At 29.6% G+C, this 20,192-nt stretch overlaps 5 protein-coding genes and 2 long non-coding RNA genes across 12 annotated transcripts; 3 read left to right on the plus strand and 4 right to left on the minus strand.

The window, feature by feature from the left end:
• The first annotated feature begins 1,297 nt into the window (after positions 1-1,297).
• Positions 1,298-2,551, plus strand: LOC100650505 (ubiquitin-conjugating enzyme E2 T). 4 transcript variants are annotated; one of them, XM_003401886.4, is made up of 2 exons: positions 1,298-1,687; positions 1,976-2,551. In XM_003401886.4, the coding sequence occupies exon 2, from the start codon at positions 1,984-1,986 to the stop codon at positions 2,449-2,451; it is 468 nt and encodes a 155-aa protein (XP_003401934.2). In that variant the 5' UTR covers positions 1,298-1,687; positions 1,976-1,983; the 3' UTR covers positions 2,452-2,551. The 4 variants fall into 4 exon arrangements, with proteins under 4 accessions (XP_003401934.2, XP_003401935.2, XP_012173412.2 ...); XM_003401887.4 differs by having other exon boundaries at positions 1,299-1,687; positions 1,914-2,551; XM_012318022.3 differs by having other exon boundaries at positions 1,299-1,509; positions 1,914-2,551.
• Positions 2,147-4,156, minus strand: LOC125386638. Its single transcript, XR_007226983.1, has 3 exons — positions 3,641-4,156; positions 3,402-3,557; positions 2,147-3,342 (listed from the first exon to the last, which is right to left on the minus strand). It is a non-coding gene; the product is annotated as an uncharacterized LOC125386638 (long non-coding RNA).
• Positions 4,157-4,209: 53 nt separating this feature from the next.
• On the plus strand, positions 4,210-9,382 carry LOC100650381 (RNA-binding protein spenito). The gene is made up of 2 exons (XM_003401885.4): positions 4,210-4,573; positions 4,818-9,382. Exons 1-2 carry the CDS (start codon positions 4,452-4,454, stop codon positions 7,006-7,008), a joined length of 2,313 nt encoding a protein of 770 aa, XP_003401933.1. The 5' UTR covers positions 4,210-4,451; the 3' UTR covers positions 7,009-9,382.
• An 875-nt stretch (positions 9,383-10,257) lies between these two features.
• On the minus strand, positions 10,258-13,364 carry LOC105666642 (rho GDP-dissociation inhibitor 2). Of its 2 annotated transcripts, XM_048413625.1 has the most exons (5): positions 13,215-13,364; positions 12,430-12,618; positions 12,124-12,348; positions 11,967-11,975; positions 10,258-11,885 (listed from the first exon to the last, which is right to left on the minus strand). In XM_048413625.1, the coding sequence occupies exons 2-5, from the start codon at positions 12,611-12,613 to the stop codon at positions 11,686-11,688; spliced, it is 618 nt and encodes a 205-aa protein (XP_048269582.1). In that variant the 5' UTR covers positions 12,614-12,618; positions 13,215-13,364; the 3' UTR covers positions 10,258-11,685. The 2 variants fall into 2 exon arrangements, with proteins under 2 accessions (XP_048269582.1, XP_012173401.1); XM_012318011.3 differs by lacking the exon at positions 11,967-11,975.
• Positions 13,351-15,558, plus strand: LOC125386637. The gene is made up of 3 exons (XR_007226982.1): positions 13,351-13,484; positions 14,202-14,536; positions 14,686-15,558. It is a non-coding gene; the product is annotated as an uncharacterized LOC125386637 (long non-coding RNA).
• On the minus strand, positions 13,748-16,778 carry LOC100644465 (dynein axonemal assembly factor 5). 2 transcript variants are annotated; one of them, XM_012318014.3, is made up of 6 exons: positions 16,033-16,778; positions 15,731-15,958; positions 15,475-15,670; positions 15,088-15,394; positions 14,094-15,018; positions 13,748-14,008 (listed from the first exon to the last, which is right to left on the minus strand). In XM_012318014.3, exons 1-6 carry the CDS (start codon positions 16,733-16,735, stop codon positions 13,872-13,874), a joined length of 2,496 nt encoding a protein of 831 aa, XP_012173404.2. In that variant the 5' UTR covers positions 16,736-16,778; the 3' UTR covers positions 13,748-13,871. The 2 variants fall into 2 exon arrangements, with proteins under 2 accessions (XP_012173404.2, XP_012173403.2); XM_012318013.3 differs by having other exon boundaries at positions 15,731-15,967.
• Positions 16,779-16,931: 153 nt separating this feature from the next.
• On the minus strand, positions 16,932-19,805 carry LOC100650260 (phosphoribosyl pyrophosphate synthase-associated protein 2). The gene is made up of 6 exons (XM_003401884.3): positions 19,548-19,805; positions 19,295-19,384; positions 18,813-19,221; positions 18,468-18,740; positions 18,185-18,331; positions 16,932-17,533 (listed from the first exon to the last, which is right to left on the minus strand). Exons 2-6 carry the CDS (start codon positions 19,369-19,371, stop codon positions 17,375-17,377), a joined length of 1,065 nt encoding a protein of 354 aa, XP_003401932.1. The 5' UTR covers positions 19,372-19,384; positions 19,548-19,805; the 3' UTR covers positions 16,932-17,374.
• Positions 19,806-20,192: the final 387 nt, after the last annotated feature.

Below are 20,192 nucleotides of genomic sequence, written 5' to 3' on the forward strand. Positions count from 1 at the left end.
TCCACGCAAATGTCTCCAAAACTATTGTATATTATTGTATATTATTGCGTACCTGCGTACACCTGTATATCATTGGAAAAAGCGTCTCAAATGAAACTCATATTGTTTCAAGGCGAACATTTTATCTCGGTAGGCGTACCTTCGAGATTTCAAGGTGACATTACTTTTTTTAATACAACTACACGTTTTTCTTATACGCCATTCGATGCAGTTTTTAATTCTCCACAGAAAAGTACCAAGGCACTTTAAAACGGTTGACAGATGATTAATTCAAATGTAAGTATTCGATTCTTGTAAAACTGATCGTACAAGGAAGAAAACAAGGAAAACAAATAAGACAATGCTTTTATGCTTATGCTTCCCTTGTCTTTCCTACGCTCAATTTGGTGAAATTAACATCGAAATATCCCTCCGTTGAACTAAGCATTTTCGCATAATCGTTAGACAAAATAGTTTAATACTTGAACAGTTGAAAGATGTATGGTCGAACGGTGTATAAAAATGTGTATAGTTCCGTTTAAAAAAACAAAGGATAAACGAAAACGCCTCCACCTAGGCCAATCTGGTAATCATCATGAGACGTCCATCTTTAGAATTAACATCGCTCCGTATTCGTCTGCATAATGAACTTGCCGGATCTCAGGCACAGTTCGCTTAATTTTTATATACATACGTAATAAAATAATGTTATGTAAATAACCAATATGTAGAAACTCAAACGCAACTTTTTTACTTTTTTATTTTCGTCTTACTTTACCTGCTACTTATAGACGAACCCCTTAAATATTTTGCCAAATCTGTATATATACTTTGAACATGCATATATGATATTATAAATATCTCTATCTACCACAGTTACATAATATTTATACATTATCCATACATAATTAATTTAAAGAAACGATGTATAGATTCAAATCACTTTCTCTAAACAAACATTAATTACGTTCCATCTATACGTCCGTTATAACATTAAAACTGGATTCCCTATACATACTGGCAAAAGATGCTATCAAGTTAAATACCATATTTCGTATTTAAAGAGCATTTAATTTAATACAATATCCATCTTTATATCGATATACATTTTATATATTTTTATATATATATATATGTATGTACAAAAATTGAATACACGCGTAAATAAAAATTAACTTGTAAACACTCCAAATATTGCTTAATGGTCGCTAGTGAATAATAATTTTTAGGGATGTTTTACATCATTGAAAAAAATCTGATAAACGGTATAAGTATATTTAATTAAACGACAACAGCTATATTTCCGACACTTCACTTTCCACCTAATCCTCGGGAAAATATATATGTGCTATTTTATAATATCTCAGATTTTCCCCTAGATTTTGATTACGTAATTTTATTTACCTTTTCTATTACCTGGATCTGTTAAACCAAGTGCTCGCAATATTTGAAAGATACGTCTATTTACAACTGGTTTCAAAACAATCCAACGTTCATAATTTTTAAGCAAAAGTTATGTTACATTAACAGGTAACTTCATGAAATATTAGTACGATATAATCATATTTAAAACAATCGGAAGGTAAAATTTGAATTTAACTTGAATGGGTAAAGATTATGTGCAAGTAGAATGTATTAAGTCAATATATAAAATAATGAAGTAATGATAAACAAATTGGCCGTAACATACAAATAATAATTGATTCAGGTACATACAATTAATTTATTCGTTATTCAGGAAAATGTAATTTTGAAAAAAGAAGGGAACCATTGTCAATTAATTACAATAGAAAATACAAGAAACGAGAAAATCATTCGACAATTGAAAATTCTATTTGTGTAATATTTACGTATTACAATTATAAATAGGCAACAATTATATAATAATAGTTTTATTTAAAACTAATGTTATATTGTCTCTTTTGTTTGTTTAGATTAAATTATATTTAGCTTATTGTTTAACTTATATTCAAAGATCTGCTTATTCCTATTAAAGGTGGCATAATGCAGAAATCTATCAGATTAAAACGTGAATTTGAAAAGCTTAGTCAAAATCCTGTCGAAGGTATTTCTTGTTATCCACGGTCTGAAAATTTTGAAAACCTTGTTGCGACGATTATCGGACCAATTGGAAGCCCATATAGTGGACACGTTTTTCAGTTATCCATAGATATTTCTGAACAATATCCGTTTGAACCTCCAAGGATTACGTTTCAAACACCTATTTATCATCCAAATATTGATAATAATGGCCGAATTTGTATGGATCTTTTACACATGCCACCAAAAGGTAACTGGAATCCAACTATAGGAATAAAAAATCTTCTGGATGCTGTAAAATGCCTATTGGGAAATCCAAATCCTGATGATCCTTTGATGCCAGACATAGCGCAAGAATATAAATTTAATAGACAAGAATTTGACAGAAAGGTACAACAGTTTATGATAGAAAGAAAAAATAAATTGTTATAATTAATCAATACCTATTTCCATTTTTTAAGTAATTCAGGCGTGTTACAAATATATAATATATTTATTACCTTTCTCTTTTTATAAAGGCGTAAGAAATTGACCTTGTTTTCTTTATATACTTCTCATATATTTAACGCAATTCCCTTATTTGTCATATCATCTTCTATATTTTCTTGAAAACTTTTATGTTGGCTTTTTTCCAACCAAAATTTATAAACTTTTATAAATATACACAGAATGTATAAATATTATGTATAAAGATCAATACAATTTCAGGTCAGTGGGCATTTGTAAGAAACGTTTGGTGAAAAATTATCAACTGCAGCTTGAATTTTAGTTTTAATTTCAAAATCTTTTTGTTTTCATTGTATTTTGTTCATCGTTGCATAAGAAAAACTTTTCAAACGAATATTGAATGGGACTGAAGGAGGGACTATTTGTTGTTATTAGCTTTCTTTATAAGTGGAGATGTAGGCCATGTAAATTATATTTTTTTATAACGCAATCACATTTCATAATGATGTGCCGATCGATGCACCTCATCTTCCAATGGTGATCTTTACGCATAATATTTATACACCCTCTACAATTAATAGATCATAGTTTACAAAACTCGTCATTCTTACTAAACTTTCTACTTGTAAAATTCCAAAATGAAAACAGAATGTTTAAGAATATTTCTTATTAGGAAGTCTTTAATAATTCAATGATAATCTTAGCAAAACTAAATCAGATTAGATTCATATAAAACCTATACAGAGATAGCAAAAATATATAGATGAATTGATGCACAATATTTTCATACTGTCAGAAATTACCAAACGACCTTAAATAATCACGCACCTTTCACATATTATATATAATTAAATTTATCTTCTATAAACTGCACACCTACATAAAGAAATATGTAGTTTTTAATTGAAAAAAAAAAAAAAAAAAAAGAAACTAACCTTGAAATTTTCAAAATGTATGCACCTAAATAAAAATGTATTAATCGTTCGATAACCGCATCCATAAATTAATTTCTCTTTGAAACATTTCTTTCAATATTTATCATCTTTAAAGACACTTGCGTGAAAATATATTTACTTAAAATATAAAACAATCTGTAATTAGAAACAATTATATCATATATTTTATTAACCTTTTTTTTTATTTATAGCGCATTAAAATGTGCTATATATTATACCTGAAAGCATTCGAATGTACGGATGATGCAATAAATTACTTACTACTTATGGCATTAACATTTATGAAAAAGAATTACCCCTTAAACGGGTAAAAATCTTTTTACAAATTCGAAACAATAACATCTTTATAACGGTATAGATACGCGATTTGAATTCATTTATTTCTACTTATTTCCAAAATTAAATAGAATGGAAAAAAATAAAATTATCTATTGCACTTTTTTTGCAACCAATCAAATTTCTTATAGAATGCACTCTCTCGTGAAATAGTACAACTACTGGTATGCTTGGAATGCCCTCTAGAAAGAAAAACGCGTAGCTGGTTTCTTCAATACATGTTGAGCAGATCTTCTCGTTTCGTCGACGGAAACATACTACTTGCACGTCAATTTGCGAATCAATAGTTTTCACATACAAGTAGTAGCACTATACATATATATATATATACATATATACATACATACACACATAAAGAGAGAGAGTGGGAGAGGGAGAGGGAGAGAGAGAGAGAGAGAGAGAAATCAAAACAAATATAATTTGGAAAGAGCAAACCGAGTTAAAAGAGAATAAGAGATTTGAAAAAATGCAGAGCTCAAATATTTGATTAAATTTCTATGGAATTACTTTTAGCGTACTAGGATATTCCGGAAGTTAAGTAAGGAAAGAGGAAAGTCGCCATTTTGTGCTCATTGAGGAGGATAAAGACATCGTGAATGACGGCTTGATTCAAGCCGAGTAATCTTTGTGTAATTATTGTTCCTTTGTTTTTCCTTCGCCATTTGTTCGGCTCTGCCGTGTTAAACAGCGTTGATGATTGGGATTCCGCGTGACGATCGACATAAGATCACGGTTAAAATCCGCAACAATATGAAAAGGAGCTCTAGTCGTGACACTCCTCCGCGCGTCAAGAGAAGTAGATCATCGATGGGACGGTAAAAATTTTTCATAATATATTAAACTCTATTTTTAGAGATTTATACGAACTGTGTATTATTTTACTTTATATTTCTTTACTAGAATAGATACTTAGGTATATAGACTTAGAGATGGTATATAACATTACCTAGAGGTAACAAGTACATATGTACATATAGTTGAAATTTTTTGTTTTACGATATAACAAAAAGTATTTTAGTTATAACTATATTTAAAAAATATATTTTAATTAATTTGCAGATATGATGATTCCAGTGATGAGCGAATAACTCCTGAAAGAATTCGTCGACGTAGTAGAGGTGCAAGAAGTCCCAGTCCTCCAACGCGTGCCTCCTCTCATGCTCGTTATGTAGAATCAAGCTCCCATAGAGATGATTATTTAAGAGCACCCAGAGAATTACCACCAGAACGTCCATATAGTTATAAAGTGCTTTGTATCAGTTCGATTCACCCAAAAGCAAGTGACGAAGTGATAAAAGATACTCTTTATAGAGAATATAAGAAGTTCGGAGATTTTTCTATTAGAATTTCTCATGAATTAGATGAACGTGTTGCATATGTTTGCTTCAGAAGTTCAGAAGATGCTAGAGATGCGAAGCATGCAAAACCAAGAATCATTATGTATGACAAGGTAGCGCTTGTTGAACCAGTTTATGAAAGACCTGATACTTACCGTCGTCCAAGATCGATCACACCCCCTGATTATGAAAGATACTACGCCAGAAGTCCTGGTCCAACAGATAGACATAGACCTTTAGAAAGATATGAAAGAGTTTATGGACCTCCAGTCGGTTTGCCTCCACCGCACAGAGAAATGAGGCGTGAAGCAATCCCTCCTCCTCATCATGAATTTGTTAGACCACCAATTCATCATGGTCCACCCCATGTTCATCCTGGCCCACCTCATCATTATGGCCCTCCAAGGCATATGATGATTCGACATCCAGTTCATGGATTTGAACGTGTGGAGAATAAAAAAGATAAATTTCCCAATTATTTACATCATGTTTCTCCAGAAGACGACCCACTAGCAACAAGAACACTTTTTGCAGGGAACTTAGAGATCAACATTACAGAAGATGAATTAAGACGTATCTTTAGTAAATATGGAATTGTTGACGATATTGACATTAAAAGACCTCCACCCGGTACAGGAAATGCTTATGCTTTTGTCAGATTTCAGACATTGGATATGGCACATAGATGTAAAGTTGAACTCTCTGGACAATATATAGGAAAATTCCAATGTAAAATTGGATATGGGAAAGCTACGCCTACCACAAGAATTTGGGTTGGTGGTTTAGGACCATGGACTTCCGTACCACAGCTAGAAAGAGAATTTGATCGATTTGGGGCAATAAAAAAGATTGATTACATTAAAGGCGATAGTAATGCTTATATCTTATATGACTCGATTGATGCAGCACAGGCTGCTGTAAAAGAAATGAGAGGATTTCCTCTAGGTGGTCCAGATAGGAGGCTGAGAGTTGATTTTGCAGATGTGACTCCTGGATTTGGATATAAACCAAGACCCTATCCAGAAGAAAGTGGAGAGTTTAGACCAAGGCCAGTAGATTATGAACCTCCTTACGATCCTTACGGGCCAGATAGTGATTTTGGTTATGGACCAAGAGGATTCCGAGGTAGAGGATCTGCACCTTGGCATGAAAGAAGGGGCGGAGGAAGAGGGGGTTATCGCGGGACTTATCCAGAAAATTACATGAGAGAAGAAGCCGAGTGGTCCAGCCGCAGACCGCCTCCAGAATTAGAGTATGAAACACCAAGAAGCTTACGTCGATCTTTATCGAGAGAACCTGGTGTAGATAGATCAAGATCAAGATCTCCTCGTAGAAGGCAAATTGACTCTGATTCCGATTCAGAGAATACTCGTAGCGGAATGCTTTCTACTTCTCGAACATTACCTGAAGTGGCAAGGAAATCAATAGCAATTTGGCAAGGAGCACTAATCTTAAAGAATTCTCTATTTCCAGCTAAGTTCCATTTAACAGATGGTGACACAGAAATAATCGAGGCCTTGATGAAAGATGAAGATGGAAAACATATGTTGAGAATTACACAAAGATTACGTTTAGATCAACCAAAATTAGATGATGTGTCAAAGAGAATTCAAACTTCTAGTTCGCATGCTATTTTCCTAGGACTGGCTGGTTCAAGTACAGTTATATCTACAGATGATGCTAATGTTCAAACCAGACCCTTACGCAACCTAGTATCATATTTAAAGCAAAAGGAAGCAGCTGGTGTCATTTCTTTGCTTAACAAAGATACAGAGGGAACTGGGGTGCTTTATGCATTTCCACCTTGTTCATTCTCTACAGAACTATTAAAACGAACCTGTCCAAGCCTTAGTGAAGAGGGACTTAAGGAGGATCATCTGGTAATCGTCGTTGTTAAGGGGGGTAGTGCTTAAGTTTCCTCGATAATCGCAAACCAGAACGGATACATGTATATACTGGCTGGGATGTTTAGTACCATTTCTCGTATTAAAAATGAGTTACAGTCTTTTAAAGAAATACTTTATATCTAAAATGTGCAAAATTTTAGAAGATTTATAATATGAATCTGTCTTTATGATCTTTCTTCTCGTAAATCACCATATTTGCATCGACAGAAAATATTTGTTAAAAATTGTACATTATATAATATAGATTGAAGTTTTGTATCAAAAAAAAAAAAAAAAAAAAAAAAAAGGGAAAAAAAAGAAAGAAAGAAAAAGAAAAGCTTAAACAAAAGGTATTGAAACAAAGTATCAAAAATATTCAGAGTAAACATACATGATATAAATTTTTTAAATAAGTAATTTTATTAATAAATGTTATGTAAAATGATACATACAATAGTTTCAATTGTGAAAGAAATTTCAAAATATAAATTCAGGCATTTATTACATCGTAAGAAAATTATTGTATCAGATCAATGTAAACAATTCCTTTCGTACTCTTTTTCTTTTAATTATGAATATTTAGGGACATCGAAAGGTTACTAGACGTACAAGCCTGTATATGCATAAAAAGAAATGAAATTATTATGAATCTGAATTGCAAGAAAAATTTAAGTTATATTAATAACAATATTAAAGTAATAATAATGATAACAATTCTATACAGAATGCTATTTTAATTTTCAATCAAATATATTGATTAATTTTTATTATAATATTTCCAGCTGTTACGTATATATACTCTTAATTTTTCTTTTTATTTAGAAAAGTATTCATAGCGTTTAACATTAAAGCAATTCAGAGTTCATTAAGTTCTGAGGAAACGCTTAATTAAGTTATTTTAATTATCATAAACAATTCGTAAGAGACGTAGATTTAATTTGTATTATAATCGTATAATCTGCGCATATATATATATGTGTATATATATATATATATGCGCGCGCGTGCGCGCATCTACATATACACACGCATGCACGCACGCGTACACACACACACACACACACACACAGTTCTTTCATATTCAAGTGAAATCTTTTAAAAAATGTTTTGTTTTCAAAATTTCATGATGAATCTTCTTTTACAATATGAATCTTAATGAAGGTAAAGGTGAAATATGAAAGGTCTGGTCGAAACTATATTTGATACAGTAATTAAGTCTAGTTAATTGTAAAGCTGCATTTTATGACTATGTAGAATTATCCGTGTGATATATACATCTAACACTTATGTAAGTGAATTGTGCGAACGTGTTTTGAAAAGTGAACTTAATGAAAGTGAAAGGACAGTATCCCCAAATAGCTCTATGTGCTTTTCTTCCAGTGAAACAGCACAGAATCTAAAAAGACAGTGTTTGGTGATGAATATTTGAAAAGCATAGAAGAAAAAAAGCAGAACGTGTACAGTGAAATGTAAAAAAAAAAAAAATCCAAGTGTTTGTGCTTGGCGACCAACACTGTGACGCTCTTTTAAAGTACTATTTTAAAAGTGCGTTATAGCATGGCGCAACCAAAGGTGCAGTGGTTCAATAATACTATAGTGTCGGAACAACAAATAGATGACTATTACGCTGAGTCAATGCGTTCATTATTCCTACTTTACCTACCAAAGTTTCAGTGGCGTCAAATGAAAGTAAAGATTGTTGCATTAGAAATGTAAATGATTTTTAACGGGAAGAATGCATTAATAATTTCAGTGGCATTTAAAGATGTAACGACCTAATTAATAGGGAATGAAAATTTTACAAGAAGAAATATTTAGTTAGTTTCAGTGGTATCAAAAGAAAACAATTATTATGTAGGAAAGTTTTAATTATATTGCTTAAAAAAAAAAAAAAAAAAAAAAAAAGAAAAAGAGAGAGAGAAAAGAAAAAAAAAAGAAAGAGAGATGCATGCTGTGACTTAACTTGGTCGTATGGGTTGAACACAAGTTTTCTCGTGAAGTTGATCGTGAATTTGGTGGTGTGATTTTCTTTGTTTTGTCAAGAAGTTCTTTCTCATCTTGCTTAGACCAATTGTGTAATTAGTGTTGTCTGTGGTCTGTGGCCATTTTCGGTTCTCCCAATTTTCAAAAAGTAACAAGCATTGAAGGAAAGAATAGCATTTCCATGTCTTGAATAAAATAAAAACAGTCGTGCCAAATGTAAAAGTGAAAAATGGTCGGTGTCGTTTCAGTGTTCCTTTTTAAATTTTAAATTCAGAAATTTTGTAAAAAAAATCCATTAACATTAAAAAAAGATTTGTTTCAGAACAGCCACAACGAAAGGATAGAAGGATAGAAGAATTCATCTTTACTCCAATGTATTTGATACATTATACAAATAAATCATTTAAATTGGCAAATACTTCAAAGTGCAATTCTTTTAATACTGAGGAGACACATAAAATAAAATAAAATATATGCAATAACCTCTCACCTATCATTCAGGCAAAAATATTAGTATAGATAGTACCATATAATGGTGGAAGTAAAAATTGATTCACAGTAGTAAGAAATTTATATTTCACGAATTGACTTATGATATACTAGAATCGTAAAATTTCATTGCTTTCATTATATTTGCTACGTTTATAATTAAACTTTGTTCAATTTTTCATTTCCAAAAACTGATCATAATAATTGGAGATTAAAGTCAATATTTTTGAACATGTTACACATGTATATATGTATATATATATATATAAATCAGTTAGGTCATTTTATTTTAGGTTATGTGATTATCAACTCAAAGGAAGTTACATATATATATAGTTAAAAAAATAGAATATAAATAAATCAATGATCTTTTATTTTTATACATAAAACTAGCATTAATTAAGAAAAACTGTTTTTAGTACAGAAAGTTATATTTAAAGAATCTGATATTAGATTACTTCATAAAATACATAATTGTAAGGACGATTATTTTTTACTAACATGTATATTTATTACATTCTCGCACTTATAGACAAGACATAATTATTTTTCAATACAAAAATGTTACATGGTCATTGTAAATGAATCAAAATTTTTATTTTTCAAATATTTATAAAATATTAATCGAAAAATGTTACGATCTATACATTTATGAACATTCTAAATATTTAACACCATAAAACCATCACATTAGTTTATTACAACAAAATATCTTTTGCCATGCTTTATTTAAATAAAATATATATTAACTGAATGTAGTAAAAATATAACAAAAGCGGAGCATAAAATAATAATTGCAAACAATTTACTAACATTCATTTTTTACTGCAGCTAGTTAGAGTTTATTGTATATGTAGTATAACCTTAAAATTATAGGTTAACATGTGTCCAGTTGTAGAATCACGAACAGTATTAAATACATTTTCGGTGCATTCTTAAATAGAATCAACTTCGGAACTTTTAAAATTGTTTTGTTTTTCATTTGTTTTTACTGCTATGTGACATTATTAGCGTGGTACTGTTAATGAATAAAGTAGAGAAGCAATTCTAATAAACTATTATTTCTAAAATGTAGAAAAAAAAAAATGAATAATATATTAAAATAACACTTTATAATAACAAACATTTAGTCCCTCTAATTGAAACTTGATATTGTTCTACACATAGGGACTCGTGTTAAATGCATACATTATTTATTACACATCATGCACAGCAAAGAAAATCAGCAAAAAAATAATTTCCGCTTGTAACTTGCCTTTTCTAAGCTGTAACTGAGAAGCAATTTATATTTTTATTTTTATTGTAGTTTGGAATTACAATTGCAATACATATTGCAATTTCTATTAATGTACATTATAAAATTTTTTCTAAAAGAAAAATTGTTTTACAAAACAATTATTATTTCATACTGTAAATCTTATTAAAACAAAAGAATTAATTAATAGTTTAAATTTGACATATGAAGGACTATAAAAATGTCATATTATGTGGGAAATCTTTCCATATTTTAAAACAATTTAAATCCAATATGATATAATAAAAAGTAATAATGTATATATATATATGACATAAAGAAATATTTGAAGCGCACCATTTAAATTTTCTACATTAATAATGTGTCGTATATTAACTTGATATATATTTATATCCTTGAACTATATATTTATATTTCCAAGCTTTGAATACTAAAAGACAAACTATTTGAAATAATAGCATGTTCTTGTCATTCAACTGTTAGTTAAAATATACTATTAAGGGATTTGAATCAAGACAGTAAACTTTAGCAAAATGTGTTAACAATATAATACTAAAGAATCTTACACTGATCTTAATTGGAAAAATTAAGAGGAATATATGAATAACCACAATATAAAGGCAATTAAATACTGACTGATATACACAATTCAAATGATTATAAAATAGTACCTACGTGATTCACTATGTATGTGTATACATACATATACATATGCTTATGTAAATATGTATACACATATACATATTTTAGTATGTGCGTTTATGTATGCATATATTCATGTACTCAATTGTTCACTTTTAAGGTTTACGATTTAGGAAAAGTATCTAAATAAATATCAATGTTACTCTTTCTCTTATTACTTAAAAAATACAGTTATGGCATCGCAGTATGACTGAATATCTATAAAAATTAGAGTCCCTTTTGGCATTTTTATTTTAATTGCGATCGTTGTAGGGCTTCCCATTATAAAAGGGAGCTTACTCTTTCCAGTCTTTCTTAATTTCAAATGACCATTCCCACTTTAGGTGTTCGTGTTTGTCATCATCAGTAAACAAAGAGCTTACACTATAAGAACCACGTGCCATTACTCCAGCTGGTGCATCCTCTGTTGGTGTTGTATATGATTGAATTTCCGTTTTTGGAGGATAAGAACCCACCATATGCATCATCTTATCCACTGAAAGGATAACAAGGCAAATGAATATTAAACATGTTAAACCATACATACATTATTGTCAATACTTTGTTTTAAAAATACCTGTGACACCTAAAGCAGAAAGCATTGAACAAAAATTAAATATAATGGTTTAATATTAATTTAGTAATTTAAATTAGGCATAATTAAAAATTTTAAGTTAGCAATAAAAAAGAAAGTTAAGATATAACTAATATTTTATCTTTAATAAAAATTTTACCTGGCATTCCAAGACGATAAGTTTTTTGAACATATTTTAGGCCATGCACAATTTCACGTTGAACAATGAAGTCAATCCTGATCCTGTAGCTAACACCTTCTTTTATTACAAACGTCTGTTTCTTTAACTGAGAGAGGTCACCTGTTAAATCTAATTCCATATCTGGCCGATCTGCTACGCACAGCGCTAACTTTTTTACTATTACTTTCCTGGGATCATTTGGATCTATAAAATTTTAGAGCATCATACCTTTTATTTATCTTCTCTTTTAGGTAATTTATTTTAAATATTTAGTGAAATGCGCACCTACAACAACACCTCCAGACTTTGCCTCTCCCAAAAGAGTTTCTTTATATTTGCGTAAACTTTCATCTTCTTTATCTGTTTCTAGGATTTGTTCTATTGTTTTTTCTGGTGGGGGTTTGTAGTTAGATTCCACTTCTAATTCTTCTTCTACGGAGTCAATGTGATCGGTATTAGGTTCTGACATGTTTACTGTGACAAAAACATATTTTATTAATAGCTTAAATACTATAAACTTAAATATTATAGGTCACATGAGAATATTCCAAGTATTTTATGAGAAATTCTACATCACGGATCCTGATAAATATTTCACTTATTTGACAACAGAACTTCACAGGCTAAACGGTTGCTGAATTATGAGAATAATGGAAAAGTTGGTTATCAATCTTGGTTAATAATTGATCGGTAATGAATCTGATACTTCTAACAGTAATAAACGTAACATTATGTTTAATCATTAACCAGTTTTTGAAATTCGAACATCAGTACAGATATATATTTATGACGTACAGATATGACCATGTAGATATGCTTCTATAGAATATTTTTGGATGATTCAAATTAAAAATTCAGCACAAATTATTCATGTTATGTATTTCTTCAATATTTTCATATTACTAAGAAATATTAAGTAATTATTCCATTATAGAATAAATGTGTGAATTATTCAGATAAGAAAGTGACAGAAAGATAAAAAATGTTTGAACAGACTTACGAACGAAAAAAAAATTCATAAAAAGTACTTTTCAACTAGAAGAGATACAATGTTCAAATAGTACGCTTACCACAAATATAAAATAATAAGATGAAGCTTGAAATGAAAACTTGGACAGAATTATTGGCAATTTCTTAATCCTGTTTGCCACCCCTTTGTGATTCGCCTCTGAAAGCGGAAGACATGGACAATATGGCGACTTCAAAAGGGCGGGTACTTCCTGTTTTAATACTTTTTTAAGGTTAACTTTTCCTTCCATAGGTTCCTGTGTTATTTCTCGTCGAAAAGGAATAGTTTATCTATATTATCATTTTATGAGATCTTTCGATTTAGCTAATATGTATGTTTATCTTTAATCTCTTGGCCATTTAAATATATTACAAATTTCCTAAATCGTGCACGTTCGTACATTCTTTAAGTCTATAGATCGTCTTCCCACGTTTTTGTATATACGTATTCATTTTTAGACATTAATTTATTTAATAAATTAAGTAGTAAATTCTTTGTAGGTATTTATATCAAACAGTTATTATATTTTCACGTTAATTGTTAAAAAGAATTGCCAGAAATTAAGATAACCTTAAAATGAGACGATATTTTAGCTTCTGTCTATGAAATTTATTTTGGATAAATTAATTAATTTTTGTTTACAATAATTATACATATACATTATACAAGAAATATTATTACTGAATAGAATATTACTCTTACATAATAACTAACAATTTTACTCATTGGTTAAAATAAATTGACAGTGTTCTATTAATGTTTCCATATCCCTTTGATTTCTAAAATTTGTCTTACATTTCTGAAGTTTCTGATATAATAATTCTGGATGCACTTTAGCCAATTCCTTTAATTTATCTAAAAGATAAGCATTTTATATATAACAATTATATTACAATTTGGATATTATATTAAAATGCACTCTTAATTTAAACATTATTACCTAATACAATATTTTGAAATTTGCTGTCCGGATCATCCAAATATATTATAATTGTGGTATATAAAGTATCTACATGTCCTTTATTAAACTGTATGTCATAATCCTTAGGTATTGCGTTCCAAACTTCTGTTAGAGCTTCTAATGATACTACTCTAACATCGTCACATCCATCATCAAGTCTTTTCAAAAGTATTGGATATATTTTATGTATGTATTCTTCCGTGAGGTGATCAAACTGCTTCCGGATACACATTATTAAATACATAGCTTGCAAAGAATAAAATCTACTTGTTTTAGAATTATCATCTGCAAGACTAATTAAGACAGGAATTATTTGATCAAATATTAAACAAATATTTTCTTCATCATGATTTGTAATTCTCTCCATAGCAGAGTCTTTTTCATATTTATTTAAAAACGAACATAAACAAGTTACTGCAGCGGTACGTATAGCTTCAGCAGTCCTTCCTGCTGTCCAAATCAATCCAGGAAGTATACAATCTTCCAAAAATTGACTAGAAAATTTTATATCCATAATCTCATTTGAAGGTCCTTGATTAAAATATTCTGATAATAAAATAAAATGTTTCAGTCTCAATTCAGGATCTGCATCATCCGTCAGAGTTTGTTTTAGAACTGGTAAAATAATGTCCATATTATAAGCAAAAGTTTGCCTAGCATAAGTTAAACATGCACAAAAAATTTGAGATTCTGGATCATGAATTGACCATGATTTATAGTCAGAAAATGTTGAAAATAATTGGCCAATGTATTTATGATATAACTCTCCGACATTATCAAGTGAATTAATGCTAGCAAGTATACTTAGTAATTCTTGTGCTTTTAAATTTATCAGATTTTCTTGTGTCATAGATAAAACGGTGAATATTATTATAAATAATTCCTTTGATATAAGTTTGCAATCCTAAAATTTGTTTAATATATTAGCGCAAGAAATAACAAAATTAATGATGTAGATATATATAAAACAAACCATTTTGCATACTAAAAGTAAAGAAGAACAACAAGAAAGTATTTCTTTTTGATATGCTCCTTTTTTACTTTGACAGATATGCGATTGTTGTAAGAATTTTCCAATATCTTCTAATAATGGAAGAAGTGTACACTGTTCACTACCTTTTAAAACTGCAGAAAATACTTTTAAATGACCTACGGATGGAGCGTCTTCAATAGTAGGGATTATCAAATGACAATAGATTTTTGGAGGTACAAAATATCCTAAATATTCTGCAGCTCTTTCTACATTTTCTACAACCCTGTTATCTTCATCATTACAAGCACTAATAAATAATTATTAGTCAACAGTATGATTAGTTAAATATTAATTTGACAATGTATATCTTAATACTAATACATTTACCGATACATAGGAGGTAAGAGTTTTCCAATATGCTGTATTATATCTTCTTCTATGTTTAAAATAAACACACAAAGTAATTGTGCAGATCGTACTCGTATGTCTGCAATCCAATCTCCTAATTCCAAACAAATTCCATTTATCAATTTACTGAAGCATTGTTGTGCTATCACACGACATCCTAAGTTTGGTCTAATAACTGTAAGAAATTTATAACGACATAAATAATATTTTATAACAATTTGTTAACTAAACATACCATTAGGGTAATGATCACGATCTTTGGTAAGAAAGTCCAGTTTGTTTTTCAATTTTTCATCATTCTGGTTTTCTTCTACATACAATTGTCCCGCAGCATCCCAGAAATTGCCAGCTTTCTGTCTAATTTCTTCTAATTCATCATGTAGACCCGTTAAAAGTAGTGGAAGAATTTTATGCCACCAGTTATATCGATCTTTTAGATTTAGATGCCAATAACCTGCTACTTCTATTACAGCTATGAAACAGTACAATGATATTGAATATAATTTGTTTAAATAAAGAATAAGAATAATGAAATACCTTTTCTAACAAGACCATTCTGATCAAACAACCTTTCTGCCATAGGTGTAGCTACTTCTTCTATAGATTTACTATTTCCATATTGGATTAAATCTCCTATTGTTTTAATAGAAGCGATTCTAATTCTATGATGTTGGTGTGTAAAGTTATTTAGAATTGGTTTTACAAAGTTTTGCGATTGCGCGTAGAAATATCTTGACAAATTCTTTGCAAATTCAGATATACAATCACAGCTTTCTCTTTTAACAAGTGGATAATTGTCCGCTAGACTTTGTACTAAAATTTTTGTTAAATCATCAATGTATAATGCTAATAAGTTTTCGTATTTCAATACAATTATTTTTAATAACGTAATACATTTCAGCCGAACTTCCTCTGAAATTTCTATTTGCTCAGAAGAACCTAATCTCTTGGATAAAATTGGGAGTAAATGCATAATATACTTATCATTCGATGCTAAATTAATTATAAATAACTTGATAATCTCCAGTGTTCGATCACGACATTCTTCTACAGAATCATTTAAAATTCTCAACAGATATTTATTTATAATATCCCATAATTTTACGGTTTCATTCTCAGATTGCTGTAATTCTAACAATGTGAAAACTTCCTTCAAACCTTGTATTCGTCGCTTTTTTACTTCCGATTGCAACATAACACAAATTCTAGTAAATTCATTATTTGCAGTTTCCACGGACATTCTGACAAAGCTCAAAAGGAAAGCTTAAAAGGAAAATTTCAAACAATTTAGAAGCTGCTGATTTTGAAGCTATAGTTGATCTATTGTCATAGCAACATTTTTATTGATCCGTTTGTTTCAATTCGAACGTGTTCACCGATTATGTATGTAATAATCGCATTCAAATTAGTTAAAGGAAAGAAAAAGTGTTATTCTATTTTCTGTTAAATTTATATTATTATTTCATATATTAGCGTAATACGTATATTTATGATCCCCATATCTTCAAATTTAGTTATTATTTGTTAAGTGAACAGTAGTACAAATTTTCTAAGTCAATATATACAACCAAAATTCGCATATACAACTAAAACCAAAATCTTGCAATCTATTTTATGTAAGTTTATCAGTTATCAGTTCAGATATACAGAAACTTAAATGTATAGATATTGTCAAGCAATTCAAATATGTGTGTGTATGTATGTATGTATGTATGTATGTATGTATGTATGTGTGTATCTATATGTATAAAACAGGACTAGCATAGTTAATTCTTCATAAAATAAAGTAATAGACAAAATTTAATAGATATGTTTTGCATATGGTCCTCAGATATGGAAACTGTCAGTATGTTTGAAAGATATTATCTCATCGTAATTTTTAATCTTCCAAAGAGACATTTTTAAACAAGTATGACATGGATTCTTTATTATGAATACGTCTAATAGCCTCTGCCAGCAAAATACTGATATCAACAGTTTTTATTTTTGGACACTGCATCTTTTGGACGTCATGAGGAACAGTATTTGTAACAACGACCTAAAAATAATATCTAATTATAGATTCAATTTTTAAAAAACTTAAATACATACATATACATATATACAGTGCCACCTAACTCTGCCACCCTTAATTACTCTCTCATTTGTCACGGTACAAAAAGAAAAAATGTTTCGAGAGAAAATTATCATATCTCAAGGACGAAATTAGACTATAAGAGTAAAGTTCATCTCAAGATCATATCTTCTGAGATTTTAATAGTAAAGTTTTTTAAACGGAATCACCTACTCTTTTCTTTACCATTAAGAAGGATGAGATCAAACTACATCATCAGATGGGACAACCCTGTATATACATGCATGTATGCACATATTCAATTTAAATGGAAACAATTAAATATCTCGGCAGATATAAAAGCCACGTAAAAGTATCTCAGACGAAAACTATAGTATATCAAGGAGCCATGCTGATATTTATCTAATCTTATGACGACCTTGAATCGTCAAGCGGAAATCTGTATTCTAATATCAGCTAAAAATATACAATACAAATCTACATGTTCATTTGAAAATATAATCATGATCTTCACAAGACTATTTAAGGTCAAGTAAATGTCAGTGAAATTGTTTGCTTACAAACTGCTTCACATGACTTATGTCTTTTTAAATAAGCTGTTAAATATTATACTACCTCATCAATTGGAGATTCTTCTATTAATCTTGGTGCATCAGAACTTAAAAGTCCATGCGTAGCTAGAACATAAATTTTATATGCTCCTCTTTCTTTAAGAACTTCTGCTGCAGCTACATAAGATTGAACATCATCTATCATATCATCCTGAAATATAACAATGCATAATAATGTAGAAATTTACCGTATGCAATGTAACGCAATGTAAGTATAATGTATCAAATGTACAAATTTTTAATACACTGTCCTGTTTTTTTTAATTTTTACATTTAAACATACATACCACCATAATAGCTATGCGTCCGCCTACCTCCCCCACTACATTAATTGGAGGCTTTTCTTTTGCAGGATGCATTGGCACACCAACGCCAACTTCCATTGTTCGTGAGGCCAATGCAGGTGGAGAATAACGTCCGTCATTCATATCTGACTCTGCCTCTCGCTGTTCTCCATGAATGACTGCTATTCCTAAACGTAATCTTTCTGCATAGCTAGTTGCTTTCTTTGCACTACCAGGATTTCTCGCAACTATCACTGAATTGTGATAATCTGGTATCTAATAAAATAAAATTCGAAGTTAAGTTATAAAACTCTATGATAATCAGTTTTACTAATATTATTTACGCACAGATTCTTGAATATATTGTAATAAAAACGGACTAGCACGCAAATTATCCACTGGTACATCAAAAAATCCTTGTATTTCCTTCTGGTGCAAATCCATTGTAATTATATGTGTTAAACCACTCTTACAAAGCATCTTTGCTAACAATTTAGAAACTATACAACCTCGTTTACGCATTTTGCATTGCTTAGAATAAGGCAAATATGGAATTACACCAACAATATTCTTTGCAGAAGAAGTTTTGCATGCATATGCCATAATCAAAAGTTCCATTATGTTATTGTTTACATCTTTTGTTCCCGTTTGAATAATATAGAGGTCTTTGCTACGTACAGAATCTCCAATTTCAACCATAGTTTCACGGTTCGATTTATGATACACAGAACATCCTCCGTGTTTAACACCTAATCGACTAATAAAGCAAAGCAATTATAATCGGAGCATTGAATGATTATAAATATACATATACATTTGTGAAAACGTACTTGGCAATAAGATTGGCCAATTCTGGATGGGAATTGCCCGCAATGAGTACAATATCAGAAGATACAGGTTTGTCCATATTGTAAATGCTTCTAAAAATCAAATGAATATATAATCTCTAACTTGTTTCTTTAAAAGTATACGAGAAAGTATCTTATTATCTTATATAAATAAAAGTCACACAGATCTCAGTCGCTTATGCTTCTATATCGCTCATAGTGCTTAATAATGACATAGTATATTTAATGTAAATACCTTATAACATGCAAAAATATGATAATAGATTAAACATCTATATTGAATTACGTATTATAAAGTATTTCTAATACTATAAATTAGATTATTCTTTATTTATTTATGTGTTAGTATTTCTATAATCCTATTAACGATACGCTGTTAACTTATTAATTCGAATGTAAAGTATGGTATCAATGTATCAAGATCAAGTCGAATTCGATCTAATTCTTATGTTTCGTCTCTTTGTCGATTACATACTGCTTCTTGAACAGCTGCTTAATTTCAGAAGTACCAACTTATTAACAAATAGCCATAATAAATCAAAATTTTTATTTCTTTCTTACGTTTCTTCTATAGTTCTAGAGCTGAATAAGCTGGGATTAAATTTTTATGATTTTAATTCTTGTCAATTTTTAAAAATATTTTTCTTTTTTTTTTTTTTTTTTTTTTTTTTTTTTTTGTTAAAAGCGTAATAGTGTGTTATTTTAATTTCTTTTTAAATCCGAGTTACTTTTTGTTTACGTTAGGATCCTTTCGTATCTAATATACTAATATGATATAGCATTTCTTATTAATACACCGAATAAATCAAATATTTAATTCATGTGTTTTTGCAATTTATTTTGTTTGTTTAATCACACAGAATACATTACGATAGCAAGT

This window comes from Bombus terrestris, chromosome 17 (genome assembly GCF_910591885.1).
Source record: "Bombus terrestris chromosome 17, iyBomTerr1.2, whole genome shotgun sequence".
NCBI classification, from domain to species: Eukaryota; Metazoa; Arthropoda; class Insecta; order Hymenoptera; family Apidae; genus Bombus; species Bombus terrestris.

Excerpts from the sequence above, each read along its gene's own strand:
- LOC100650505 (XM_003401886.4), top strand. The coding sequence starts at position 1,984 with ATGCAGAAATCTATCAGATTAAAACGTGAATTTGAAAAGCTTAGTCAA.
- LOC100650381 (XM_003401885.4), top strand. The coding sequence starts at position 4,452 with ATGATTGGGATTCCGCGTGACGATCGACATAAGATCACGGTTAAAATC. Across the intron at positions 4,574-4,817 it reads AGTAGATCATCGATGGGACG|ATATGATGATTCCAGTGATG; the intron begins GTAAAAATTTTT and ends ATTAATTTGCAG.
- LOC105666642 (XM_048413625.1), bottom strand. The coding sequence starts at position 12,613 with ATGTCAGAACCTAATACCGATCACATTGACTCCGTAGAAGAAGAATTA. Across the intron at positions 12,349-12,429 it reads GTCTGGAGGTGTTGTTGTAG|ATCCAAATGATCCCAGGAAA; the intron begins GTGCGCATTTCA and ends AAAATTTTATAG.
- LOC100644465 (XM_012318013.3), bottom strand. The coding sequence starts at position 16,735 with ATGTCCGTGGAAACTGCAAATAATGAATTTACTAGAATTTGTGTTATG. Across the intron at positions 15,968-16,032 it reads GAATGGTCTTGTTAGAAAAG|CTGTAATAGAAGTAGCAGGT; the intron begins GTATTTCATTAT and ends ACTGTTTCATAG. Across the intron at positions 15,019-15,087 it reads TACTTTTAGTATGCAAAATG|GATTGCAAACTTATATCAAA; the intron begins GTTTGTTTTATA and ends AACAAATTTTAG.
- LOC100650260 (XM_003401884.3), bottom strand. The coding sequence starts at position 19,371 with ATGGACAAACCTGTATCTTCTGATATTGTACTCATTGCGGGCAATTCC. Across the intron at positions 18,741-18,812 it reads TACAATATATTCAAGAATCT|ATACCAGATTATCACAATTC; the intron begins GTGCGTAAATAA and ends TTATTTTATTAG. Across the intron at positions 17,534-18,184 it reads AAGAATCTCCAATTGATGAG|GTCGTTGTTACAAATACTGT; the intron begins GTAGTATAATAT and ends TATTATTTTTAG.